At 37.9% G+C, this 25,772-nt stretch overlaps 1 protein-coding gene across 2 annotated transcripts in view; it reads left to right on the top strand.

Moving 5' to 3' along the window:
- Nucleotides 1-25,772, top strand: part of Rap1a (RAP1A, member of RAS oncogene family) — a 140,262-nt gene that overhangs the window by 107,010 nt on the left and 7,480 nt on the right. For both annotated transcript variants that reach the window (XM_036190453.1, XM_036190452.1), the window contains exons 2-6: nt 11,949-12,032; nt 16,111-16,179; nt 18,693-18,749; nt 20,748-20,888; nt 23,169-23,312. In XM_036190453.1, coding sequence (XP_036046346.1) covers nt 11,976-12,032; nt 16,111-16,179; nt 18,693-18,749; nt 20,748-20,888; nt 23,169-23,312 — 468 coding nt within the window. In that variant the 5' untranslated portion in view covers nt 11,949-11,975. The remainder of the gene's footprint in view (nt 1-11,948; nt 12,033-16,110; nt 16,180-18,692; nt 18,750-20,747; nt 20,889-23,168; nt 23,313-25,772) is intronic.

Genomic DNA, 25,772 nt, shown 5'->3' with positions numbered 1-25,772 from the left:
ATTATCTCGCTACAGCTGTTGTCACCTGAACGAGACTGTACAAGAGTGGGCTCATCCCCATTTCCTTGTGCATGGTGGTGGGGCACATGCTATGGAAACATTCTACCACAGAGCAAAAGTCCCAGCCCTAGAGTGAGTGTTTTAGAGGACATGCTCTGTATAGGCTTAAGAAGTGAAAGCTAGAACAACTACCACAACCTGTTTTTGTCATGAGGCCATTTACTGAACTTTTGGGGATGTTGCATTGTCTTAGAGACATACTGGTAGGAGACTAACTCAGCCTATTAGGAAACAGCCCATCATGTGTCTAATGTGGCCCCAACCCTGGACAACTACAAGGAAAATTGAATAGAAGTGGGGAGGGGAGCATTTTATAGTCATAACCCAATCCCTGTGAGATTTAAATCTCTGATTCAGTTTGTAGATAGTTCCAAGATAAGAATATGGTTTACAGTAATTCTGGCCAGAGATAGCCTCTTTCAGAAGCAAACACGTGTCATAGTTACTCAGTTTAAAAAGAAAAAAGAGCTGGTGGTTGCACGCCTTTAATCTTAGCACTTGGGAGGCAGAGGCAGGGGGATCTCTGAGGTCGAGGCCAGTCTGGTCTACAGACCGAGTTCCAGACAGGCAGGGCTACACAGAGAAATCCTATCTCAAAAGAGAAAGAAAGAAAAAAAGATACTAAAAATAAGGACCAACCACACACAACAGCAGGTGGCTGAATTAGATCCCCTGTTGACTTCATGCTTTATCATTATTGTATATAGAATAAGCATGTTTAGGAAAATTTAAATTAAAATATAAAAATGATAGCATGATACTTAGTGTTATAGAACTTCTTGTGACTCTCCCAATATTCTAATTTGTGCTACATACTATTTCAGTCAATCCTCCTGTCTGTGAAGCAGGGACCACTTTACAGGTGAATAACTGAAGCATAGAACAAGGAAGTAATTTGGTCAGGGTTAGTAAATGAACCAGTGTGGATCTTGTGTTCAGGTTTTTAACTGTTTCACTGTGCTACTTAAGGAAAAGAAAATGAGATGGGGAAGTATTGTCACTAGCTTTGAAGGGAAAAATATTTAGAAACTAAAGATATACATTTATAAACATACAAATTTGTAATGTAAATATATTTGTATAAATAAGTTTAAATAAACTAGTTGTGATAGAAAACTAGTGAACAAGAAGGTAATCTGGAAAACAGATTAACTAAAAGAGACAAGGATAGAAATATGTAAGGAAAGATGACTTGAAAATTATGGCAGGAAGTGTTTCCCTGTAGTGATGAATGGATGTGCTAGTTGAATGCCTTGCTGCCCAGCTAATACTTCCATTTCATTGCCTTCCAGCAAGTGAACTCTGTCCTTGTGATAAACTCTTAGCAATTTTGATGTAAGTGGAAAATTGTGCAACTTCTAGGTCATGCATAAGAAGGAAACTATGGTCTCTCTTTCCTTGTCTTCTGTCCCATGGACTGACAAGAACGTAGCATGGTTGGTGAGCTATTTTGGGGGAAGTGGGACTGTATAGAAAGTAGTACTTTAATGACAGAGTAAGATGTAAAAGTTTGCCTTGTATATTACTAAACTGCCAAAGAAGCCCTAGACCATATGAGTGGAGGTGGGGGAGGCTTGAATATTGTTTAAGATGATATATATTCTCATTATAGCAGCTTAATCTACATCCTAATACAGGAAGAGACCTAGCAAGCAGTTGTCTGACCAGAATTCCAGATATGAAGAAAACTCAAATAGAGATAATATTTAAGGAGATTAAGGTTGAGTATTTCCAAAACAGCAAAAAGACACCAGTTGAAGACATTAGATCCTAAGCAAGCTAAATAGAAATCTAAGCCTAAACAGCTCAGTTAAAACCACAATCAAAATAGCCAGAGGGGGGAAACAAATTACTTTGAAAAGCTCTGCCATTACAACAGCAAAGTTAGTGAAAGAAAAATAGAAACCAATACAATAGACCATTAACTACAGTGTGCTGAAAGTAACAGCTATTAAAACTAACATATTGCCAGGTGCCGGTGAAAGCCTTTAATCCTAGCACTTGGGAGAACAGAGAGGCAGATGGATCCCTGTGAGTTTTGGGCCAGACTGATCCACAAAGCAAATTCCAAGACAGCTAGAGCTGTAACACAGAGAAACCTTGGAAACAAACAAACAAACTAAAATATCTTTCAAGATTGGTGGTAATGGAGAGCAATGTAACTTTTAAAACAAAACCTGGGACCAATTATCACTATTTGGATATCCCAAAGAAAGATTACAGAAGATAGAGTTTAGAGATAAGTAATTCCTGATGAAGGATGCATTATTAGAAAAGGAGCCAGACATGGTAGCACACACCTATAGCCACAGCATTTAGGTACTGGAGCCAAGAGGATTGCTGTGAGTACTAGGCTAGTCTATACTACAGAACAAGACCTTGTCTCAAAAACCAAAGACAGTCATGAACAATATTGGCAGTTCATAGTTGCTGAGGAAGGGGGGGATTTTCTTCAGTGTTGTACCCACTGAAAAGTTAACTTGTGTTTCTTTAAATAATCCCTCTCCTGGACCCATGTAGCCAGTACTAATTAGCTCACTGGGTCACCAAAAAAAAGAAAAAGAAAAAAAAAAAAACACCAAAAATATGACAGAGATTGAGATTGTATCAGGGTTCTCCAGGGGAACAAAACCAATAGAATAAATAGATATTACAAAGAAGATTTAGTTAGTTGTTTTACATGACACATAGTGTGTAGTCCAACAATGTCTGTCTACATACTGGAGAGGCTGAGAACTTTATAGCTGTTAAGTCTACAAGAGTAGATGCCTCAGCTGACCTAACTTGGCACTGAAGACCTGGAAGATTCTTGGAGAGCCACTGTGTAGAAGTCCAAGAGGCTGAGTTCTGCTGCCGGTGAATGATGACAGCAGACTCTCTGCATTATCGGCAGAGTGTAAAGGCAAGCAGACAAAAAGCAACAGTTTTGAACCTTCTCTCTGAGCCTCTGCTGGCGGGTACTATCCACTTCAATGGAGGATTTCTCCATTACTTAATCCTTCCAGAAATTACCCTTAGCCTACCCAGTGGCATGTCTCTTAGTTTATTACGGGCCCAATCAAGTTGACAACCAAAATTAACTACCACACACAGCAACATTTTTAGCCAGTGAATAAATTCAATGGTAGATTGTTTTATTGTCACAGTAGTATGTTAAAACTTTCAAGGCCATTTATCAAACAACAACAGAAATGTTACTGTTACCTTTGAAACTCTTTCACTTGAATATTTAGAAAATCCCAGGGATTTATTCAATGAATTAACTGCCGTTCAAGTGGTGGTACATGTTTTGTCTGTTTGTGAGGATCTCACTATGTAGTAGCCTTGGCTGGCCTGCAACTGGCTATGTAGAACAAGTAGGCTCCAATACACATTCCTCTGCCTTCTAAGTGCTGGTAATAAAGGTGTGTGCCACTATTGCCAGCCTCTTATTAAAGATTTTGACAAAGATTTAGTTAGATGATATAGATGGTTCTTTAAAACAGTATAATTTGTGTTTCTAATTAATATGTATATAAGGAAAATGCAGAGAAATGCTTTGAACCGAAGGACCAGTGGAAACTGCTAGGAGTTCTTTCATGCACCAAAAAGTGATGACACTAAGAACAAGTTAAAATTTAGTGCTTTTTTCATAAAAAAAAAAAAAAAAAAAACAATAACAAAAGCAAACAGACAAACAAAAACCAGACACACTCACCAGCTTTCTAGTAAGGTCTCTACTTTCCCCTTAACTAAAAAGCTTACTTAAGATGTAGATGTACTGAGCCCGTTTCTGTAGGAGGCTGAGTAGCAGAGCTCCAAATTCTGCAAGTGTAGATTGACAGTCCAGAGTCTGAAGCACCTCTGTGCCCAGGCACTTTGGATAAGGGATTCTTTAGCACTTTGTAGATGGGTACTCTTACCATGATATCTAAAACCAAAATGAAGAGGCAGCAGTATAAATCTTAGAATTATAGAGGAAAGTACTCAAGGAACTTAATTGTAGATTAAGGTAATAGTGACCATGCTTTTTGTTAAAGATAGTGACTCTTAGTGCTAAGCAGCCATGGGATGGTTTTGTTGGTTTGGTTTTTGTTTGTTTGCACACTACTGGTGTATGCAAATAACCTTGCCACCAAGATATATCCCAAATACCAAGTATATATTAAAAGGAGTAAGAGAGACTGAAACTTTTCCAGAGCAGTAAAAGAAATGGGTTTTAAAACATTAGAAAAAGAAGACTACTTACTTCAGAGACTAAGAAAGAAATAAAAAAAAATCTCTTCAAACGTTTCAAGTATAGAAATAGAACAGGAATTCTCTTTGTTTTATTTATAACAGTGGGCAGAAATGAAACCAGCTAGTGGCCACTACAAGACCCAGAGAACTGGAAAGAACTTCCAACAGCTCAGCTGCCCAGAAATGGAGTGGAGTACTGTGTGAAGTAGAGATCACAGGGGGCTTCATGACCTGTCTAGTGCCGGGTTTGGTGGCTTGCCACTGAAGAAGTTCTTATATCTTAATTTTAATATTTAAAGCCAGAAAAGGAAAAAATAAACCAAACCAAAAAACAAAACAGCCCTTTGTACACATCTAAGTTAAGCATATTACTTTCTAAGTTTTATATTTGTCATCAATGACTTCTCATAAAGAAATATTCACCATATGTAGTGTATAGAATTGGAGTTAAGGTTTCTTTTCATTGTGTTGGGACTACTTCCTCTTTTGCATTATTCCTAATATCTTCATTTACTTCATTTACCCCCCCCCCCCCTTTTTTTTTTTTTTTTTTTTGGTTTTTCGAGACAATGTTTCTCTGTGTAGTTTCTAGTGACTGTCCTGATCTCACTCTGTAGACCAGGCTGGCCTCAAACTCACAGAGATCCTCCTGGCTCTGCCTCCCAAGTGAGTGCTGGGATTAAAGGCATGCGCCACCACGCCTGGCTGTTTACCACTCTTACTGTTTGTAAGTGAGGATGCAGTGAAACACTCTGAACTGGACTATTCTGTGGATAGAAAGAAAAGTTTAATGGTGGGGACAAACTGCCACTCTGCCTCTGAGAATGGGGAGCAGCCGTTTGCTGGAAAGCAAGCAGATTTTAAATGATAGGGGTGCTTTTGGAACTGATGCAGGCTGTTGAGATGCCCTGTCTGAGGTAGTAGACCACTGTGGGCAGATAGGGGAGGTAGTGGTTTCCTGGTAAATAGAAGCCTGCCTGCAGAGATTCCTGAATGCTTACTTTAAGCTCCTGTTTGCCCAGTATAGCAATCCTCCTGTCCACTGGGGCAGAGTCCCTCTGTTTAAGGCATTGTTACCAGCGCTGCCATTTGGGGGACCTGATTTAGACCTAATATTGTTGATTTTTCAGTTTCTGAGTCTGATTGAATCAATTTTCTTGTTTTTGTTTTTGCTTTCCTAGTTATGTGTGTATGTGTTTCATTTTGTGGGGTAGATGTGGGTGTTTAGGGTGCAAGCATGTTTATATATGCCTTACATATGTTAATGTTAGAGGTTGATGTCAGGTATCCGTTTATTGTTCTCCACCTTATTTAGAGGAGACATAGTTTTCCACTGAACCTGAACTCACTGTTTTTGTAAAAGTGGCTGCCCAGGCATCCCTTAGATTTGCCTCTCATCCCCACCCCTTGCCCCAGCTCCCCTTCTGCCCATCCCCACCTTACTGGTGCTGGAGTTAGAGGAATGCACCACCAGACCCAAACCACCATATCTGGCTTTTTATTTGTGTGCTGGGAATCTAAGTTCAGGTCCTCATGCTTGAGCAGCTCACACCTTATCACCAAGCTATTCCTAGCACCTTTCCTAGTAATTTTGAAAGTATACTCATCTAGTTTGTTGCATTATGTTTTTCCACAGTTGTTTAGACTTGAAATTTTTCCATGTAGAGACAAATACTCATCCTTTTCCAAAGCAAAGGAAAACTTTTATATAACAAAGCCAATCTTCAGACAACCCAGTAATTCTTTGTTAATGATTGAAGCCATCATGATTGAGTGCCACCTCTCAAATATTATACTATTAAGATACGACTTTGAGGATTATGTTTCCAGCACATGAGATTGGCATATACTCAAATCATAGCACCCTCTTAGTATATATTCCCTGTCTCTGTCCTTTTCTTCTACACTCTGGGTTCAGTATATAAACTCAGTAACTGAGTTTTATTTTCTTATTTTAAACCATGCTTTCCTCTTCATCCCATCTACCAACTTTTTATATAATCATGTTTTATAAGTCTCCAATAGATCTTTTATATAAACATTATAACCTTGAAAGGTCTTTAAACATGTTTTTTACAGCCTCCCACAGGGTCTCTTAACTGTTTCTTTAGTTTTGTTATAATCTTAAAAAATTTTTTTGTCTCTCAAATAGTTTTTCAGATCTGTGGTTGTCCTTTCTCATCTAAATGAAATCAGCCCTCCATCTCTGAAGAGCTTGCTTCGTTTAGTGTTAGCCTCTCTGACTCATCTATAAAAATGAAGATAATAGCTGGAGAGGTGGCTCAGTGATTAAGATCATGGTCTGCTCTTCCAGAGGACCCAGGTTCAATTCTCAGCCCCCATGTGGCAGCTCACAACTGTCAGTAACTCTAGCTCCAGGATATTTGACACCCTCACACAGACGTACATATAGGCAAAATACCAATGGACATAAAATAAAAATAAAATCTTTTTTTTTTTTTTTTTTAAAAAAATGAAGATAATACACCTGTCTGTAACTGCTGTTCCAGGGGATCCATTGCCCTCTTCTGGTTTCCTTGGATACTGCATGCATATGGTACACAGACATGCAGGCAAAACATCGTTACACAGAAAATAAAAATAAATCTTTCTTTTAAAATGAGGATAATTGAGATAAAAATGAGAATACTAAGAATGTTGTAGGAATTAAAAATATTAACAAATAAAGTGCCTAACACAGTATTTTGTACATGGTAGGCAGACAGTAATCATTGCAGTTAATTTCTTTTTCTTTTATGTTCTGTTCTAACGTTTCTACCCTTCTCTTGTCTAGTCCTATGGTTATATTAATATTTCCTCTGGTAAACTGGAGCAGATTAGCAGTCTTTTTTTTTTTTTTTTTTTTTTTTTTTTTAAAGACGGTTTCTCTGTGTAGCTTTGCGCCTTTCCTGGAACTCACTTGGTAGCCCAGGCTGGCCTCGAATTCACAGAGATCCACCTGGCTCTGCCTCCTGAGTGCTGGGATTAAAGGTGTGCACCACCACCGCCTGGTGTGCAGTCTTTTCTTTAAGGGGCCACATAATCAATGTTTTGTTGTTTGTTAGGCCATATAGTCTGATGCAATATAGCTGACATGCTATAATCTTATAGTCTGTGCTTATGGCTTCAACCAGTCATGAATAAAAAATATTTAGAAAGAAAATGACATCTGTACTGAGCATGCACATTTTTTTTTCTTTTAGTATCATACCCTAAATAACATGTGATGGTAACAACTTACATAACATTCACATTTTATGAGGCGTCACAAGCAATCTAGAAAAAGTATATAGGGAGATATATGTAGTTCTTATACAAATGTTATGGTATATAAGGGACTTGAACACCTGCAGATTTGATGCATGGTGAACATGAAAAGTGTTCTGAGACTCAATCCACCATTTACACCACATGACACCTTTCATTTCTTCATCAGTTTCTGTATATACAGTCCCTTGCCCAAGTAGACCAGTCTAGAGAGTATTAGAAACTACAAGAAAAGAGGGTTTCAAGGTGAGTGCTTTCAATGAGATAGTAATTATATGGTTTCATATCAGAAAACTGGGGTTTTCCATATGTTATACTATTAAGATGGTTGTTTGTTTTAGAAAGCTAAATCCTGTCATGGCTTGTGTATGCATTTTCCCCCTCCCTAAAACATGCTGTACCCACTTACAGAGTTTTATTCTGTTTTTGCAGTGCTGATAATCCAACCCCGAGCTACATGCTGTGCTCAACCAGTATGCTCCAGTCTCTGCCCCAATTACCAGTTTTAAAATATTGATTCTGGTGTGGTGGAGCATATCTTAACCCCAACACTTGGGAGACAGAGGCAGGTGAATCTCTTGAGTTTGAGGCCACCCTGGTCTATATAATGAGTTCCAGGATAGCCAGGGCAATATAATAGAGAAACTATGTCTCAGTTGATATCTGCAAACATTTAACCATGGGGTAGAGTATGGTGACACACACTTTTTCTCCAATTATTTATCCTCTCTCTCCCTCCTTTCCTCCCTCCCTCCTTCTCTCTCTCATTTATTTTTTTATTTTACTTCCTGATCACAATTTTTCCTCCTTCCTCTCCTCCCATAATCTTCCCCCAACTTCCTCCCTACCTCCCCTCCATCCACTCCTTCTTCATTAGTAAGGGGTAGAAGTAGTAAGGCTAAGCACCTCGCCTTGTGTTAAGACCTAGGCCCTCTGCATATATCTGACAGTTGGGTAGCAGGGGCTGTCTTTGACTCTTACTGGCTTTTGGGACCCTATTCCTCATACTGGGTTGCCTTGCCCAGTTTTAATAGAAGGTGGTGTACACTTCTAATTGAAGTACTCCAGAGGCAGAGGCAGAGGCAGGCAGATCTGTCTGTCAGAGTCCAGCCTGGTCTACAGAGTATTGACCATGTCATCCAGGGGTGCATAATGAGACTGTCTATGAATGAATAAGTGAATAAGGTTAAATATAGCAAACACTTTCTAGGAGAGCACTGTTGGGGTCACTGCTGTTTAGCTCAAATATCTTAAATTTTCTCACCTCATCCAAATACTTGATTTCCTTTAGTGAATTTTATATTTTCGGTTCAATTTGCAGGAAAAACTTTTGCCTTATAGTTCTTTAGTTTGTGTATTTTTAAAATACAGAAAACAAATTTAGGGTTTATTTGCTTTGACAACCAAGTTATGTTATTTTCTAAAAACTAGTTTTACTGAAGGAAGAATGAAAAAAAAATTTTAGAACTTGAACCACAACATTAAGGAGTCAAGATTGACTTAAAACTTAAACAGAGTGCCATGTTTATCCTGTCCTCTATACTGTAGTCTTAGCCAAAGTAAGACATTTTCCGGTGCTTGTTGGGAGTGCAGGACACAAGAGATTTCCATAAAAAGACATAGAGTTTGCTTGGAAGAATATAGTGGGTTTTTTTTTTTTTTTAAACTTGGCAGTAATGTTTTAGAAGTAACTCCTTTCAGAAAGAAAATGTTAATTCCAGTTACTGTTACTGATAATTTGTATGTGTGTGCTTGTTGAATAAGCTAATTTTTTTCGTTTCTATGGATGTGCCTATGTATGTATATCTACAACCAATATTCTGTATGTGAAAATGACTTTGAAAGTTGGGTATCTTAACTATTTTGTTAAGGAACAGAAGCTAAATATTCTGTTGTTGGAGAATTCCCCCAAGTAATTTGATCACCTCTGAATTCTTTCCCGAGAAAATCTGGAGGCATTTGGGGAATATAAACAAGTTCGCTGTTTGCTGTATTGTGACTACCTCATGAAAGATAAACACTAGAGTTAGGGAGCTAGTGAGTTCACACACTGTCATGATGATAGCAATCCTTTAGGAGGCTTGGATAAGGACAGAATTGTCCTCAGGTACAGAAGAGAAGTATCTAATACATATTTAGGATATCCACACGAGTTTGTCAAGCACAGACTTAGCCCAGCTCATCTTTCCTTTTTATGACTCTATGATGACATGTAGTGATCTTCAAGTTCCCTTCTTAGCTTGCTTCCCTTTGCACTGAGTGCCCCTTAGTTGATTGTATCTGCTGCTGTGGTTTTAATTGCTATCATCTTTTAGTCCCTTCCAAAATTGAGTTTCAAAAATAGCTATCAAATTCTCTTACATACTTTTCTCACAGGACTTTCAAACTGCATTTCTCTAAGAAATGTACCTGCTTCAGTTGTAGATGTCCTGTCAGCCACTTACTTGTTCAAGCTTGATACCTAGAAGTTGTGAGTGCCTTTCTTTTTTTCTCCTAACAATTATCTCTGATCAGCTAGAGTCCTGCACCTTCAGAAAAGCACTGCCCCCTTCTCTCAGCCCTGGTGTTGCAATACAGGTCTCCATCAGTTCTCACTGAACACTGATGTGGCTTCCTAACTAACCTCCTTTAACTGTTGATCTGTTCTTTCTTCAGCCATGTTGTACAAATGTAACCATAATAACATTAAAAAACATCACTGTGTCAGGACTGGAAAGATGGCTCAGAGGTTAAGAGCACTGGCTATTCTTGATGACCCAGGTTTGATTCACACCACCTATGTGGTGGCTTACAACCATAAGTAACTACAGTTCCAAGGGATCCGGTGCTCTCTTCTAGCCTCCATGGGTATCAGGCACACATATAGTGCACAGACATGCAAGCAATAAGAACACTCATGCACATAAAAGGTGAAATTTAAATTAAAAATATCACTGTTTTTTCCCTTTGGGTAACTAGATAAAATGTAAACTATATTAGTACAAGTACCTTCACATTCCATAACTTTCTTCTTTGTGTGGCAGTATTTCACTTGGTAGCCCGGACTGGCATCAAACTCACAGAGATCTGTCACTCGAGTACTGGGGTTAAGGGTGTGAGCCACCCCATCCAGCCATGGTTTTGTAAAGCTCCATGTTGAAAAGCATGAAAAGAATCACTAAGGGGGGGTTGGTTGGATGCCTGGCATTTGACCAAGAAAGAACTGCATTCTCAAGCACCAAGTGAACCTTGGGACTTCAGCAGCATATAGGTCTCTTCTTTGCTTTATCTTATGTAGTTTAGTATACATGCTTGGTAGTTTTTGTTTTTGTTTTTTTGGTTTTTTTTTTTTAAATACATTTCTAAGGAATATGTTGTCAAAGTCAATTACTTTTGATATTCCATGGAATTTAATCATGCCGAGAAAAACCAGTGTCTGGATAAAACATGCACCTCTGTTGTTTTGGTTAGAAGACTAGGTGTAACTGACAATTACCCATTCACTCTTCGGTTAGTCATTGAGTGGGAGCTTGGTCCCAGTCTCAAGTGGGTCCTTCTGAAGATTTCTGGAATTGGCAGAGCCTAGCTCCCCTCTCAGGTATATTTGCAAAGCTGTTCTTGAATCCTTTCTCCTGTAGCACAGCCTGAAGTATCTTCAGACAGAAAACTAAGGAGCTATGAGTCTCACTTCATATCTTTCTTACCCACATGTTACCATCCTACATTATTTATTTTTCAATGTCTAAAATAATTATCTTATTTTTTGCCCATTGTTCCAGCAGTTTCCTATAGGGTGAAAAGTTTTACCTTTGTTACTCCATATGGACCACTGGAAATTATTTCTTGGCTTTTACTTTGTAAGATAAGCTTATAATCCATTTATTTTCTGCAGCTCTTTGGATCTTAGGGAGTGCTTACTAACTCCTGCTGGTACAGGTTAACATGTCTTTTCACCTACTATTTATATTCTAAGAATTTTCAAGCTGACATTTTACACAGTTAAGCTATAATGTAACAATGAATAAAATATTACAGAACTACTATATGTTTTAAGCATGTAAAATAGCATGTAGATTATATTAAAATGATTATCTCCAAAGTGCAGCTTTGCAAATAATTAGTTCATGGTTATAATTTTAAGACTATTGATTTTAATGTCCCATTTTCTGGTCACTCTTCAAAGTAACATGAACAGGCTTAATGATTGACACCTAGTAAGAGATCATCTTCAGTCAATTAAAGTTTCTGGCACTAGTCCTATAAAGCTATTATTGAAAACTGTTTGATTTTTGCTCAATAGCCTCTGTGCTCTGGCTAGATAATATCAAGGAAAAAAAATTTTAAGCAAAATCCTGTGTTTGATGCTATATTCTTAAGCTGTTTTGTATGTTTGTGAATTTTTATTTTCATTTTTTGCTTTTTAGGTTGTCAGTATTTAAACAGAGCACATCATGCGTGAGTACAAGCTAGTGGTCCTTGGTTCAGGAGGCGTGGGGAAGTCTGCTCTGGTAAGTTTTTTACCCACCCAGCTATAACTAATCAGTATTAACACACAGGATGTGGCCATTGGCTTGTTTTCATGCATCTAGTCCCTAAGGAAAAGGGCAGCATCATTCTTTATAAACCTGCTATCTATAGTGAAAGATGTGTAGCTTTATACTGTCGAGCCACTTACTTACTCTTTTGTCTGCCAACCACTTACTGGCCACTAGTATTTGTGATTCAAAGTGGAATGTAATTTTCATTGTCAAGGAAGTTTACATTCCATTGGGGAAAGTGTTACAGATTGTAGCAGAGTAGATTCTCCTTTGCCTGACTCCAAGCTTGCATGGAATGAACACCACTTTTTGTTTTATATAAGGTACTTTCCAGCCTCTGGGGTCACAACAGCAAATAAAGAGTCTCATGGAGCTTACTATATAGTAGAAGAGGAGATGTAATAATACACAATTAAACAAAGAACTACAATGCTCTGAAATAAAAATTCAAAATTTTAAGGGAGAGACTGACAAGTGGCCCTTAGCTTTGACAACTGCAAGAAAGGCCAGAATAGCCGGGCATGAGGAAGTGAGGTGGGAGCCCGGGTGACTTAAAGCTTATTAGTAAGAGCTTCTAACTAAGGTCCAAGAACAATAAGACGTAGAATGTAGGGTTTCTTGAGGGTACTGGGAAGCCGATGAGTTAGTTAAATGTTTTATTTAACAAGTGACTTTAAACTATGTAATTCAGAAGAGAGGGAGAAAATTGGGAGCTTGTCAGGCACACTAGCTTGCTTATTGTGTGCTTGGGTGAGGGCTGCGGTTGTGAAAAAGAGACATGCAGATACTGGAAGATTAAATAGGAGGTAGACTTGACACGCATTGCTGGGCTGATGGGGACCTAGGGTGACGGAGTAGAAACACAAAGTCTTGTACTTAGGAGATGCTCAAGTTGCTCAGGTAAAACACATCAAATGCACAAATGAATCTTTGAGAGTTTAAAAGAGGTTTGTGATACAGTTTTAATTGCCACTAATATATTGATCATATTTAATTTTATGAGAATTCCATTACTGTTAGCTTGTTAGGAGTATAAATTAACACCTGTGGAAATGATTTTTCAAATGCGTGTAATTTGATGGAGGAGAGTAGAAACGGCTCTCATGGGCTGGATTTGAATTTAGTAATCCTCCTACCTCAATTCCCCAAGTGCTAGAATTACAAATATATACCACACACCTGGCTTTACATGTGATTTTCAGTTCAGCAAATTTTCTGAACGTTTTATCCCAATTATTAGTTCACATGTACAAAATGATCACATCAAAAGTATCCATTGCAACATTCTTCATAATGATAAGAAATTTGAAATCCCTACCAGTAGGAGCTAGTTAGGTAACTCTTAATACATATTCAGAGTAGAATGTGATACAAAAGCATAAAACACCTCTGTATGTACTGACCTACGACACCTAAGATTTATCATATATAGGGAAGAAAGGTTCTAGTTAGGCTACCATTTGTTTTATTTTTCAAAAAGCTATAGGTATTGGGGCTTGAGAGAGGACTTAATACTTAAGAGGAAATACTGTTCTTGAAGAGGACTTGTAGTTGGAGAGCTTCTCTCCAGGTTCCACCAAGCCCCAGCGGTCCCACAACCTATGTATAAAATGATCATACAGACACTTATATTATTTAAACTGCTTGGCCATTAGCTCAGGCCTACCATTGCCTAGCTCTTACTCTTATATTTAGCCCATTTCTGTTAGTCTATACTTTGCCACATGGCTTGTGGCTTACCGGTGTCTTTACATGTTGCTTCTCATGGCAGCGGCTGGCAGTGTCTCTCTGCCTTCGCCTGCCACTCCCCAAAATTCTCCTCTCCCCTTGTCCCGCCTATACTTCCTGCCTGGCTACTTGCCAATCAGCATTTTATTTATACAGATCAATATCCACAGCAAGGACTTGAGTTCATTTGTCAGTACCCACATTGAATGGCTCACAGCAATGTGTAAGTCCAGCCCCACAGGGTCCTGTGCCCTGTTCTGGCCTGCATGGGCTCATATACACATAAACGTAGATACATATATATAAGATTGAAATGACTTTTTTAAAAGGTTAGAAATGCTGAGGAGAGGGACCTATGAAATACATGAACTGTTACTTGAACAGGTTGGGTAGATGGAAACAGGATGACAGGATGGTAATAGGATAAGAAAAAAAAATTAAATTCCATAGGCGCAAACTAGATGGTCTGGGGAGAGAATAAGGAGAGAAAAGCCCAGGCCTGAGTTCTGAATAGTTGTCAACTATTAGAGGATAGATAGGATGGGAATATCCAACACTGAAGAAGGTATCTTATACTGTGGTTGAGTGCATAGATGTGTCTACTTGACTGCTCAGAAGTCAGGGAGGAAGTCAGTGGTGCGTGGAGATGGTTGCACATCATCAAAGAAGAACATTTGACCTGGTGATGTTGCCACAACCATGTTGGGTAGAGTTGAAGAGTAATTGAGAGCTGAGGAAATGGATTACCATGTAGATAGTCTGCTTATGAGAGCAAACTGAGACAGGAGAAGCTAGAGTAGTTTTCTGTTTGTTTGGGAATTAGAGGTAGCAGAGCATGTTTGTATCTTGGAGGCAGTGATCCAGTGGAAAAGAAGATAATGACCTAAGAGGGAAAAGGAGGAGCAGATCCAGTATGGAAGCCAAAGGAATACAATGAAAATTCATATGAATGAATGTGATATCCTTGAGAGCTGAGAGGACAAGATTCAGAGGAATAATGGAAGGTTTCTCTGTGAAGAAGAAGTGGCTAGGGTGAGGTGGTGGCTGATGTTTACAGACACCAGTAATGTCAAGCTCAGGGACAGTGCTTAGGCTTCCATGCCATCTGTATCTGAGCACTTGTAGTAGTGGAGACAAGTACAAGAGGAGGACCGGACATCTTAGCACTGGGGTCTCATGCACCTGGGGACCTCACATGCTGGCCTGTATTATGAGAACTTCTCCTCTAGGCTACACTAGCTAGAAAGCCATGTCAGACTTTCCCTATCTAAATTATGTCATAATAAAAAGTGATAAAAATGAGGATTAAAGGGCTGTGGACCCAAGGAGATGGCTTAGTGGGTAAGAACTCTTGTCCCGTAAGCTTGAGGATCTATGTGTAAATCCCCAGCACTCATACAAAAGCTTGGGTGTGGGCATGTACACATCTGTTACCTCAAGTTACAGTACAGTGGTAGGATATTTTCCTATAATACCTAGGGTCCTGAGTTGCATCACCAACACAGAGGGATGAAGGGAGGGAGAAAATAATTAAAATTTATATTCCAGACCCTGTTTTAAAACTTCCTAGGAAATATCTCAGAATTATCATCTGTACTTGCCATTTAATTTAATGATAAATGTTCTTTCTAGTGTACATTCAGATATGTTCATTCAGTATACTGCAGATTAAAGTACAGTATTCTCCCTTTTCTGTATGTCCCAAGGGCCTCAGTTGATTCCTGAACCCATGGATTGTACTGCACTCATATATTCTGAATTTTGTATATATTCAAATATAGACACTACATAGTTATCTTTGGCTAGTTGGTGTCTGTGACTAGGTAGTATTTTCCACTGGAAAGAGTAATACTTTGTTTGGAATCTGTATTGTAAGTTCAGCTGGCAAATTGGAAAAGTATTTCTAGGGTACAAGTAGAACTTAAATGTGGTTACAGTCTAAAACTGAAGCAAACAGATATTTAGTAACTCTAAATTCCCTGTTCTTCCTTACAGTATAAACATTTAGAACCCTTGTCTCTCTCCTTTTAGACAAGTTACATTTGGATGGTCTCATTTTTAATGAATTAGAATCATAATCATGTGTAGCAATGTAGTAGCTGTATTGATAAGTTTTTAACATGACCATCTCTTTTTGTAATAAATATCTTTGTAGTTTTGTTGCATTCTTACTGGAAAATACTGATGCTTTACATTTGTATTTATTCAGAATTTCACCAAAATTTCATTTCTTTACAATTTGTAAGGTTAAATAACACTTAGGGACATTTGATTTTCCTTTCAAGTCTTTAACTCTGGTTTGTTTGTTTTCTCCTCTCAGACAGTTCAGTTTGTTCAGGGAATTTTTGTTGAAAAATATGACCCAACGATAGAAGATTCCTACAGAAAGGTAAATGTGAAACACTTACGAGTAGTCTTTACAGCTTTCAAACTTGATCCATGGAATTGCTTTTTAGAATAGTTTTGAGAAATGATAGAAATCTGCCGTGTCTGTTTCTAGAAGTTCACCTGGCTAAAACATTGCTCGCTGGACACTGCTTAGGAGAGTGTTCTATGTGCTGTTGCTGCTTAATAGTTCTTTTTTTTTTTTTAATTTTGTTTTTTTGAGGCAAGGTTTCTCTGTGAGGCCCTGGCTATCCTGAATCTCACTCTGTAGACCAGGCTGGCCTCGAACTCACAGAGAGAGATCCACCTGCCTCTGCCTCCCAAGTGCTGGGATTAAAGATGTGAGCCACCACGCCCAGCTAATAGTTTATTCTTTTCTGTATGCATTTTCCCAGTGGGGAGTTTAAGTAGAAAAATATTGAGCCCACACCCAGGCTTTTGTATGAGTGTTGGGGATTTATACATAGGTGTATTTTTCTACCTAATATTTTCAACTGTTAGTTAATAAAACTTAAGACCATTTTTATGATTGAAGTTATCCCCTAAGTTTTGGTTATTATTTGTAATAAATTTAAAGATATTTACCTTTAGACTATTAAAATTAATCAAAAATGTGTAATAGTATAATGGGAGTACCTGTCATGTTTCTCAGGGTCTGTGGAACATATATGGAAAGCAACTGTAATGCAAACCATGGACCTTTGCTCATAACGATGTATCATTATAGCTTCATTGGTTGTGACAAATTTCCACTCTGCTGTAGGCTGTTGATAAAAGAGAAGGAAGCTGTACATGGTATAGGCAGAGATAATTTGAGACATCTCTGTTTTCCCTTAATTTTGTGGCGAACCCAAAATTTCTCTTAAAGAAGTGAAGTTGGCCAGGCATGGTGATATACACACATTTAATCCCAGCATCTGGTAAACAGAGGCTGGGAGATCTCTGCAAGTTCAAGGCCAGCCTTATCTACAAAGACCCTGTCTTTCAAAAAAGAAAAGAAAAGGAAAGAGTAATCTATTTTGAGAAGAAGCAAAATAGTTGGTCTTGGCAAAAATATGTTCTAATATAAGACTAGGTAGAACTATGAAAAACTTTCATGATTTTATTTTTTCACATATCCAGGTGGGGGTCATATAACAAAATACCATCAAGAGCCAAGGTTATCCCTCCAAAGACTTAACCTACATTTCAGCAGAGACGAAAGTGTTGCTCTGTTAGATATCTGTTTTTAGAATCTGTCTTTGACAGTACTGTGACTTTTGTTAAATTAAGCTTTTTAGGAAATACTGGCCGAATGATTGCATTCTCTTCCAAATTAACACAACTGTGCTCTAGATACCTATGAAACTACAGGCATGGTTCCTTATTTCCTGAAGACTGGCACAGATTTGCCTGTTAACTGTTTGCCCCACACTGAGTGGGGCTGCTGTGAGTTTGTGGCCCCACCAGAAGCACCACTCCTCCTCCTCCTCCTCCTCCTCCTCCTCCTCCTCCTCCTCCTCCTCCTCACTCTAGCAGGGAACAAGGGTCAGAAGAGCCTGTGGGGTGATGGGTTTATTTGTAGGAGACAGGTGTTGCTCTTCTGAAATGTCTCCCAAACAAATTGTTATTTAAGTCTAACCATGAAGCAAGATCTGTCCCTAGCATGCTGAAGGGCTAATTTTCTTAGTCTTTTCTATAAAAATTTTCCACAGAGTTGATAATTGATACTTTCTTTAGGCCAATCTTCTTTTAGAAGACTGGAGAAATGGAATTGGTGTATTTATATTTCACCTTCTACAGTTGTTTTTTTTTTTTTAATTAGAGAGCCCTTAAAGTCTTAAGGGATGTATATATTCTTAAGGAATAAGTAGCTCATTGCTATTTATTTTAATACTTCTGATTTCTCCTTGTATTACAAATTTTGTGAATATTTTAACAACTTGGATACAGTAAGTTGGCAGAGCTTCTATTCCTCAAAATCTTTTGTTTTCGGTTTGACCCATGTGAAGCCTGGCATCTTTTGTTGGAGATAGTTTCTCTCTATGTCACGCATAGGGCCTTAAATTCCAACTCTTCCTGCCTGAGCCTCCCAGTGCTGAGGTTATAGATAAGCACTACCACATCCAGCTTGGGTTTTTTAATTCTTTGCTTTCCATGAAGATCATATATAGATCTCATACATAAATCTATCATAATTATATATTATGTATATGATAATTTTTTTTCTGTTTTTTGTTTGTTAGAATTTTTTCCTATTAGAACTGTATGTGCCATTTTTCTTAAATTACAAAGCCTGTTGTTTTGCCTTCCAATAAGAACAAATGAACATCATTGTAGTAGTCAGAAAATACCTACACTCAAGTTTAACCATTCTGGCCCTTGGAATCTTGCTAGTGTGCTCAAAGACCCCTCCCTGTTCTTTATTGTGTTACTAAGTTGAAAAACACTTGGTAGTTGTTAATAAGTATTTGGAAGAAGTAAAAGGAAAACATGTTGATGTTGCTCTTTTGTTTTTTCTTCTTTGTTCCACTATAGCAAGTCGAAGTAGATTGCCAACAATGTATGCTGGAAATCCTGGATACTGCAGGAACAGTAAGGATTCTTTTCTTTTCATTTACCAAGTTTTAGTCTGTGAGCAGATTTTGTTATCTGAATAATTCTCTGTGTAAACTGATTATTCTGATTTTTTAAAATTCTCTAAATGTAAGCCTTCATACATTTTCTTAGGCATATACAATTGTTTTGTGATGTGATTGATATCCACATATGATAATTGTGTACTGAGTTCACTTGAAGAATAGAAGTTTTTTTGGTGGAGAGGGAGCAGTCTTTTTTATAGTGTAGTAAGGCATATGCTATAATACATATGTAAAATATATTTTTTTTTTAAGTTATTTAAGGGCTGGAGAGATGGTTCAGTGGTTAAGAGCGCTGGCTGCTCTTCCAGAGGACCTGGGATCAATTCCTATCACTCACATGGCAGCTCACAGCTGTCTGTAACTCCAGTTACAGAGGATCCGACACCCTCACGCAGACATACTTGCAAGCCAAACACCAATGCATGTTAAATAAGTATATGATGGGGGTGGAGTGTATGTAAGTTCAGAATTTTAGTTAAGGTAGGTATTCCCTTCCTAGTCCCACGCTCCTTAGCACTCTAGTTAACTGGTTTCCTACAGATTCTCAACACTGTGTGTTTCTCCTTGGGCCCTGTGTATTTGTTGGTCTCTGCCTGGGACACCTTATAAGAGCATCCACATTAACCTCCTCTTCCTTCTTGCTCTCCCATTACCTGTAAGTACTTTCCCCTCAAAAATGTAAACGTTTACTTCACACCCCACTCCACACCCCCAAAATGAGAAACTCTTTTTCAGCTTTATTTTTTTCTGTCACATTACTGCCTGGTCTACTTTGTACTTTATTTTTGTTTATCTCCATGTATATTCCTTTTAAGATTTTTGCCTTTTGTGTTGACCAACATATTTTCCTGCTGAAACAGTTGTTAAGTAGATGCATCTTGTAGACTATCCTTAGGAAGAAGGTTGGGATTCTCAGAAATAGAACTAACTATAGCAGTACAGTATTTACTCTTTATTAGTAAGTACCAGAGGCTGTAATCTCAAGAGAACATGGAAGGAATGCTAGTGCTAGAATTTCTAATTGAGTTTATAAGTGAAGAACCCAGAAAAACACACGAAAGACTAAACTTGAAGATTAAGGACGTGGGGGAGTGTTAGCACAGCTGACGTCTTGCAGTACAAATCAAATGCAGCAAGCAGGCGGCTGGAGCATCCCGAACTGTTTGGATATCATGGACAGAGAGAGGCATGACAGCGGGAATCAGCAAGCTAAAGAAGCAAACGGTTTATGAAGCTTTGTGGATTTGTACGCTTAATGATAGAGGTTAAAAAGTTCATTTTTAATCTTCTGCTATCTGCTATATGTGACTTCTAAAATACTGTGTATAAAATCCAAGCACTTTTTAGATAGGATTCTATTATATATTGTTATCTATGGTTATAACATACAATAATGATTTCTTCAAAGAAGGGAAAGTAGGTTTTAGGCAAACAGAATCATTTTAATTAGTGAGACTAGCTGTGTGACCAATGTTAATGGTTAGTGAAACTGAAGAAAATAGTCACTGTACTATTCTTAGATCTTTTGTAAGAATTTGAAATGCAGGGAACAGAAAGATAAAAATATATGAAAAAGCTCTTTTCAAGAGTCTAACCTAGAATTGGTTATGTACTAATTGTCAAGATGATAAAACATCAGTAGGAGGATAGTTGATACTGCCCATGCTGGATGATTATAACTCAGTAGTGGATTTGCATCTTGGATTGCTTCTACTTGAGTGGTGGTCCTATTATAAGTCTTCCAAACAAAATCAATTAAGGTTTGTATATTAAAGGAATTATACCACACAATTATTATTTTCAGTTTCTAGAAACTAGTATAAAGTCTTATGACAATATGTAATTTAAAATGTATGTCCTTATTTGAGATTATTCTATTTAAAATCATTCCAGCATACATTGAAAAACTGCATATATATTTATAACTGGATCTTTTTTTTTTATATTATAGGAGCAATTTACAGCAATGAGGGATTTGTATATGAAGAATGGCCAAGGGTTTGCACTAGTTTATTCAATTACAGCTCAGTCTACGTTTAATGACTTACAGGACTTGAGAGAACAGATTTTACGGGTTAAAGACACAGAAGATGTAAGTATTTCTCTCATTAAAACATTGCCATCTCTTCATAGTCAAATAAAAGTGTCTGCTTTCAGGCCAGGCAGTGGTGGCGCACACCTTTAATACCAGCACTAGGGAGGCAGAGGTAGGTGAATCTCTGTGAGTTCGATGCCAGCCTGGTCTACAGAGTGAGTTCCAGGACAGGCTACAAAAGCTACACAGAGAAACCCTGTCTTGAAAAACCCCCCAAAAAGGAAAAAGAAGGAAAAAAAGTGTCTGCTTTGTCATCAGTATAAGCTTTGGAAGGTATCTAGCACATGTCAAAAACAGCCCGTGAAAATAAATTTTGACTTTCAAAGTTAACCTATAAATTATATGCTGGGATGTTTAGAATATGAGATTTGTGCGGCAAAGTGAGCGTTGTACCATGTGGTTAAAAAGTACAGGAGAGATGAGTTAGAAGACGTCACAGCAGAAGGAGGAGTAAGTGGGACTCATGTTGAGCTTTAAATGTGAGAAGTAGTATTCATAGAACCATAATGATTAATGTTCCTTTTTTTAATAGTCTACCATACATGTTCTTTGGGTTACTTTGGTGTTTTAACACATTGTTTTGCTATATAGCCCATGCTAGCCTCAGACACTTATCCTTCCTATCTTCATCTTTTTGTTTGTTTGCTTTGATTTGGTTTGGTTTTTTGAGACAGGGTTTCTCTGTGTAGCCCTGGCTGTCCTGGAATTCACTCTGCAGACCAGGCTGTCCTCAAACTCATAGAGGTCTGTCTGCCTCTGCCTCCTGAGCGCTGGGATTAAAGGCATGCACCACCACTGCCCAGCTTTCCACCTTCTAAGTCCTGGGTTTATAGGCATGTACCACCCTTGTTGGTATCATATACCTTTTTATCTTTTGTAAAAAATGAAATACATTTTACATGTTTACATCAAGTTGAAGTTACAGAAAAATCCCTTTTCAGTTACATATATTTGGATAGAAATTTTCAGTTGCACCTTTCTGGTTTGTGTATTTTCTCTAATGGAAGCATATTCACCTGCTCAGGACTTTAACCTTGATAATGTAGATAGGAATTTGTGCCATATAACCCCATGACTTCCCTTAATGAATAGTTTTCTTCTTTTCTATGATGAATTTATCCAAAGAGCTCTGTTTTCACAGAGTTACAATGAGTTCTGGTAATGTTAAGCCCCTTTATTTCATCAGTAAAGGACAAAAGATGGAGTTGAAGATGCCTAGACTGTTTAATGTAGCCTCTTTTGGGTAGAAAGTTCACCATGTCTATTACATTTTTTCTTTTGTGTAGTACTGTTGTCTTACAACCTCCTGGCTTTGTTCTCTGAACTTTTAGCTGAGAAACCTAACACAGTTTATTAGCTGTAGAAGTAGGATGTTGTGTTTCAAGATAGTCAGGCATCTGTGGTATGGAGAAGGAAGACACAGCTGCTTGGTGACTTTTTTTTTTCCTTATGTATGTGTCTTCCACGTGAGGCTAGAAGAGGATGTTGGATTCCCTAGAGCTAAAGTTACAGGTGATTGTAAGCCACCTGACCTAAGTGTTGAGAACTGAACTCAGGTCCTCTGATAGAGGAACAGGTGCTATTGACCACTAAACCATCTCTCCAGCTCCTATCTTTAGTCTTAATCCTCTCTAATATTTCACCTACATAGTCTTCAAGTCTAATTAATATTAGATGTAGAAGTAGAAGCTGATAATAATGTCACGATTTTGGGCATTTATTAGACCTTGAGATGAAGCATGTAAACTACTTAGGGTCAATGAATATAGTGTTTAATCTATTGCAGGGAGTTCCTTTTCCTTCAGAATTTTCTACTTGAGATTCAGTTATTTGTAGTAATCGACATAATTTTAGGATTAAATAAGAATTAAGGGATGGAGAGATGACTTAGTAATTAAAGTACTTGCTGCTCTTACAGAGGACTAGGATTCAATCCTCAGCATCCACATGACAGCTCACAACTATCTGTACTCTTTTGGCCGCCCTAGGTACCACACATGAACGTTGTATACAACATTCATGCAAAAAATTAAAATGAAGAAAAAATGGGATCATATTCTTTAGAATAACTTGGTATATGAATGAGTTCTTCCATTTTTTGACCTCTTTCCTTCTTCCCTCCATTTCTTCTTCCATCCCAAACAACTCACAGCACCCTTTTTTAAGCACTTGGTGGAGCATACACTTATAGACTGTTGTGTTTCAGTTGTTAATTGTTTATTTGTAAGAAGAGAGTAAGAAATAGTATGTAATAAATTTGTTTTTTCCTTCCTGCAGGTTCCAATGATTTTGGTTGGCAATAAATGTGACCTGGAAGACGAGCGGGTAGTTGGCAAAGAACAAGGCCAGAATTTAGCAAGACAGTGGTGTAACTGTGCCTTTTTAGAATCTTCTGCAAAGTCAAAGATCAACGTTAATGAGGTAGCCTGCAACTACTGGACAGTACAAACAAGTGCCTGTCTACTTTCTGTTAGCCTTCAATTAGTAGCCAGAATTTTTAAGAAAAAGAATTACCTCGATTTTATTACCCTGTAGAAAATAGTAATTTCTAGATACCATGTTCTTTGGCTTCCATGACATCACTCTCTGATAGTTGTAATGCAGACACCTAATTTTAACTTATTGTCAAAGGCTGTATATAAAGTCCTCTTAAGCCTTTAAGTGATATACTAGAGCTAGCATGTGAAAATGTTCACACTTTTATAGCAGTCACTTATCCAGTTGAATATTAAAAATAGGTGGTAAAGTCCAATAGAAGAGTACAAAAAATTAAAGTTGCTATTATAATGGATTTTTGTTATTTAATACCATCATAAAATTTGATTTTTGATTCTTGCTTCATTTTTGATACATGCCTGAATGTGTGGGATTTGTGTATGAATGGACATGTAATTCAAACCATTCAGTCCTTTTCAGCTGTGTCCAGATGAACACAGCTGATGTAAGTACTCCACAATCTTAAGTTATTAACTGTGGGCCTTCTGGCTTTGCAAATGGGCTGTGTGCCTCGTTTTAGAGAGCCAATAGCTGACCGAGCCCTAAAAACTTACTGTAGTTTCCAAATTGCTACTGCCAGCCAGGTAAACACATGAGATTCCTTTTGCTTGGGAACTTCACCAGAAGCCTTTGAAAAAGAATCTCAGGGGGGCAGAGAGGCAGAATAAGCCTCCTGTCCCCTTCTCTGGCCCTTGGAGCATGCCAGGCAACTAGACCCAGGTGGGAATGAGAGTGGGTTAGGTCGCTGAGGCTGGGGCTTTACTCACTGTTCCCTCTCTGGCCTCTGTTCTGTAAGCCATTTTCCATAACTATGCTTGTAGACTATTAGACTTTTAAAATGGCTAAATTATTTTAAACACCTGGCAAGGGAAAAAAAATCGGCTTACTACAGATTCTGTTTCTTACAAATAGTCAAGAATGCTAAAGGTTGCTTTTTTAGGTGAAACCACTTTTAACGAATAAAAAAAAATCTTTAATTCCATTTATCTGGCAAACATTGAGTACCTATTGTATACCTGGCACTTTATTCTGCACCCAGGTGGCATTCATCCAGACAGAACTATTTCTACCCTTAAGTTTACATCCTAGTTGGGAAACAAGTCCTACTGAGTGCTTCCATTACAGTTACTTGTTATTCACTGGCAGGTAAATGAGAAGAAATTGATAGCCATCCATCCATCCACTCATCTTTCTTTGTTATGAAATTAGAACTTTCTAGAGGTTGTTTTTGAAAATGTGGCTATAATAAAAAATTAATGTTTAGGGTAGTATTTTCTGAAAGAACAAGCAAGCAAGAAAAGGAGCCAGGTATGGTGGCATATACTTGTAATCCTAGCACTCTGGATGCCAAGGCAGGAGAATGAGCTCTAGGCCAGCCTGGACTATATATAACAAGACCCTAACTAAAATGAACAAACAATATTTTAATGAAGAATACATTACAGTTGGTGAGTGCCCCTGAATAGTACAATTGTAGTGTGATGTCATCTTATATAATACGGTTGGCCTTTGGATCTGGTTCCTTACTGTGTCAGACACCCTCACTGCTATCTACCTACTAAGCTCATCAAGTGTGCTGAGCTGAATTGGACCAGAGTCCATCACACAAGACATCTTCTGTAGGAGCCAGAGTTTAGTAGGGAGGAAGTAAATATTCCTCATCTTTAATTATGGGAACTACACAGGCTAGTAAAAGCTCCCTTGAATGCAGTTTTTAATGCAGCAGAATTGACTTTTTCATGACAGTCTTGTTTAAGTTTCCACATAGGGGTTTAGAAAACAACATAAAATGTCATAGTCATTTTATACTCTCTAGTTCTTTGAAAAACCACACAATCTGCATGTTAGAAATGAGAGTATAATTTCAAGTGTTTTTTTTTTTTTTTTTTTTTTTAAGGTTTTACTCTTTGTAGCCTAATAATTCAGCTGCAAAAGTCCTTGGATAGTTTATAGTTGTTCAGACAGTTTATGCTGCTGTATAAATGTTTGTGTGGCTTCTGAATGCATGAAGATAGAGGAATAATAATTTCACAAGATTCAGCTCTTGACTTCAAATTTGCAAACAGACAAGAACACAGTACTTGGCCAGAGCCCTCTAATTCTCTATATTCTACAAGTAGCAATTGATACACTGGAATGACCTCAACCGAAACCCTAGATTTCTTTTTCTTTGCTGAGGCTGGAGTAATGATTGGAATAAAGACATCCCAATTAGGAATGGGAGAGGGGTTGAGAAACTCTATTCTGTGTTCCCTCTAGATTTTTCTATAGTTCAGAGAGATGAGGAAGAACCTAGGCTGGGGACTTTCAGCATTTCTAACCAAATATTATAGTTCGAACTTGCCCTCATCACTGAACATCTGCTGCTGTGAGGTAGGCAATGTT

The sequence above is a fragment of the Onychomys torridus genome, chromosome 6, assembly GCF_903995425.1.
Source record: "Onychomys torridus chromosome 6, mOncTor1.1, whole genome shotgun sequence".
Lineage (NCBI taxonomy): Eukaryota > Metazoa > Chordata > Mammalia > Rodentia > Cricetidae > Onychomys > Onychomys torridus.
The sequence above is the reverse complement of the archived record's forward strand: the minus strand, read 5'-3'. Positions and strand labels throughout refer to the sequence as shown.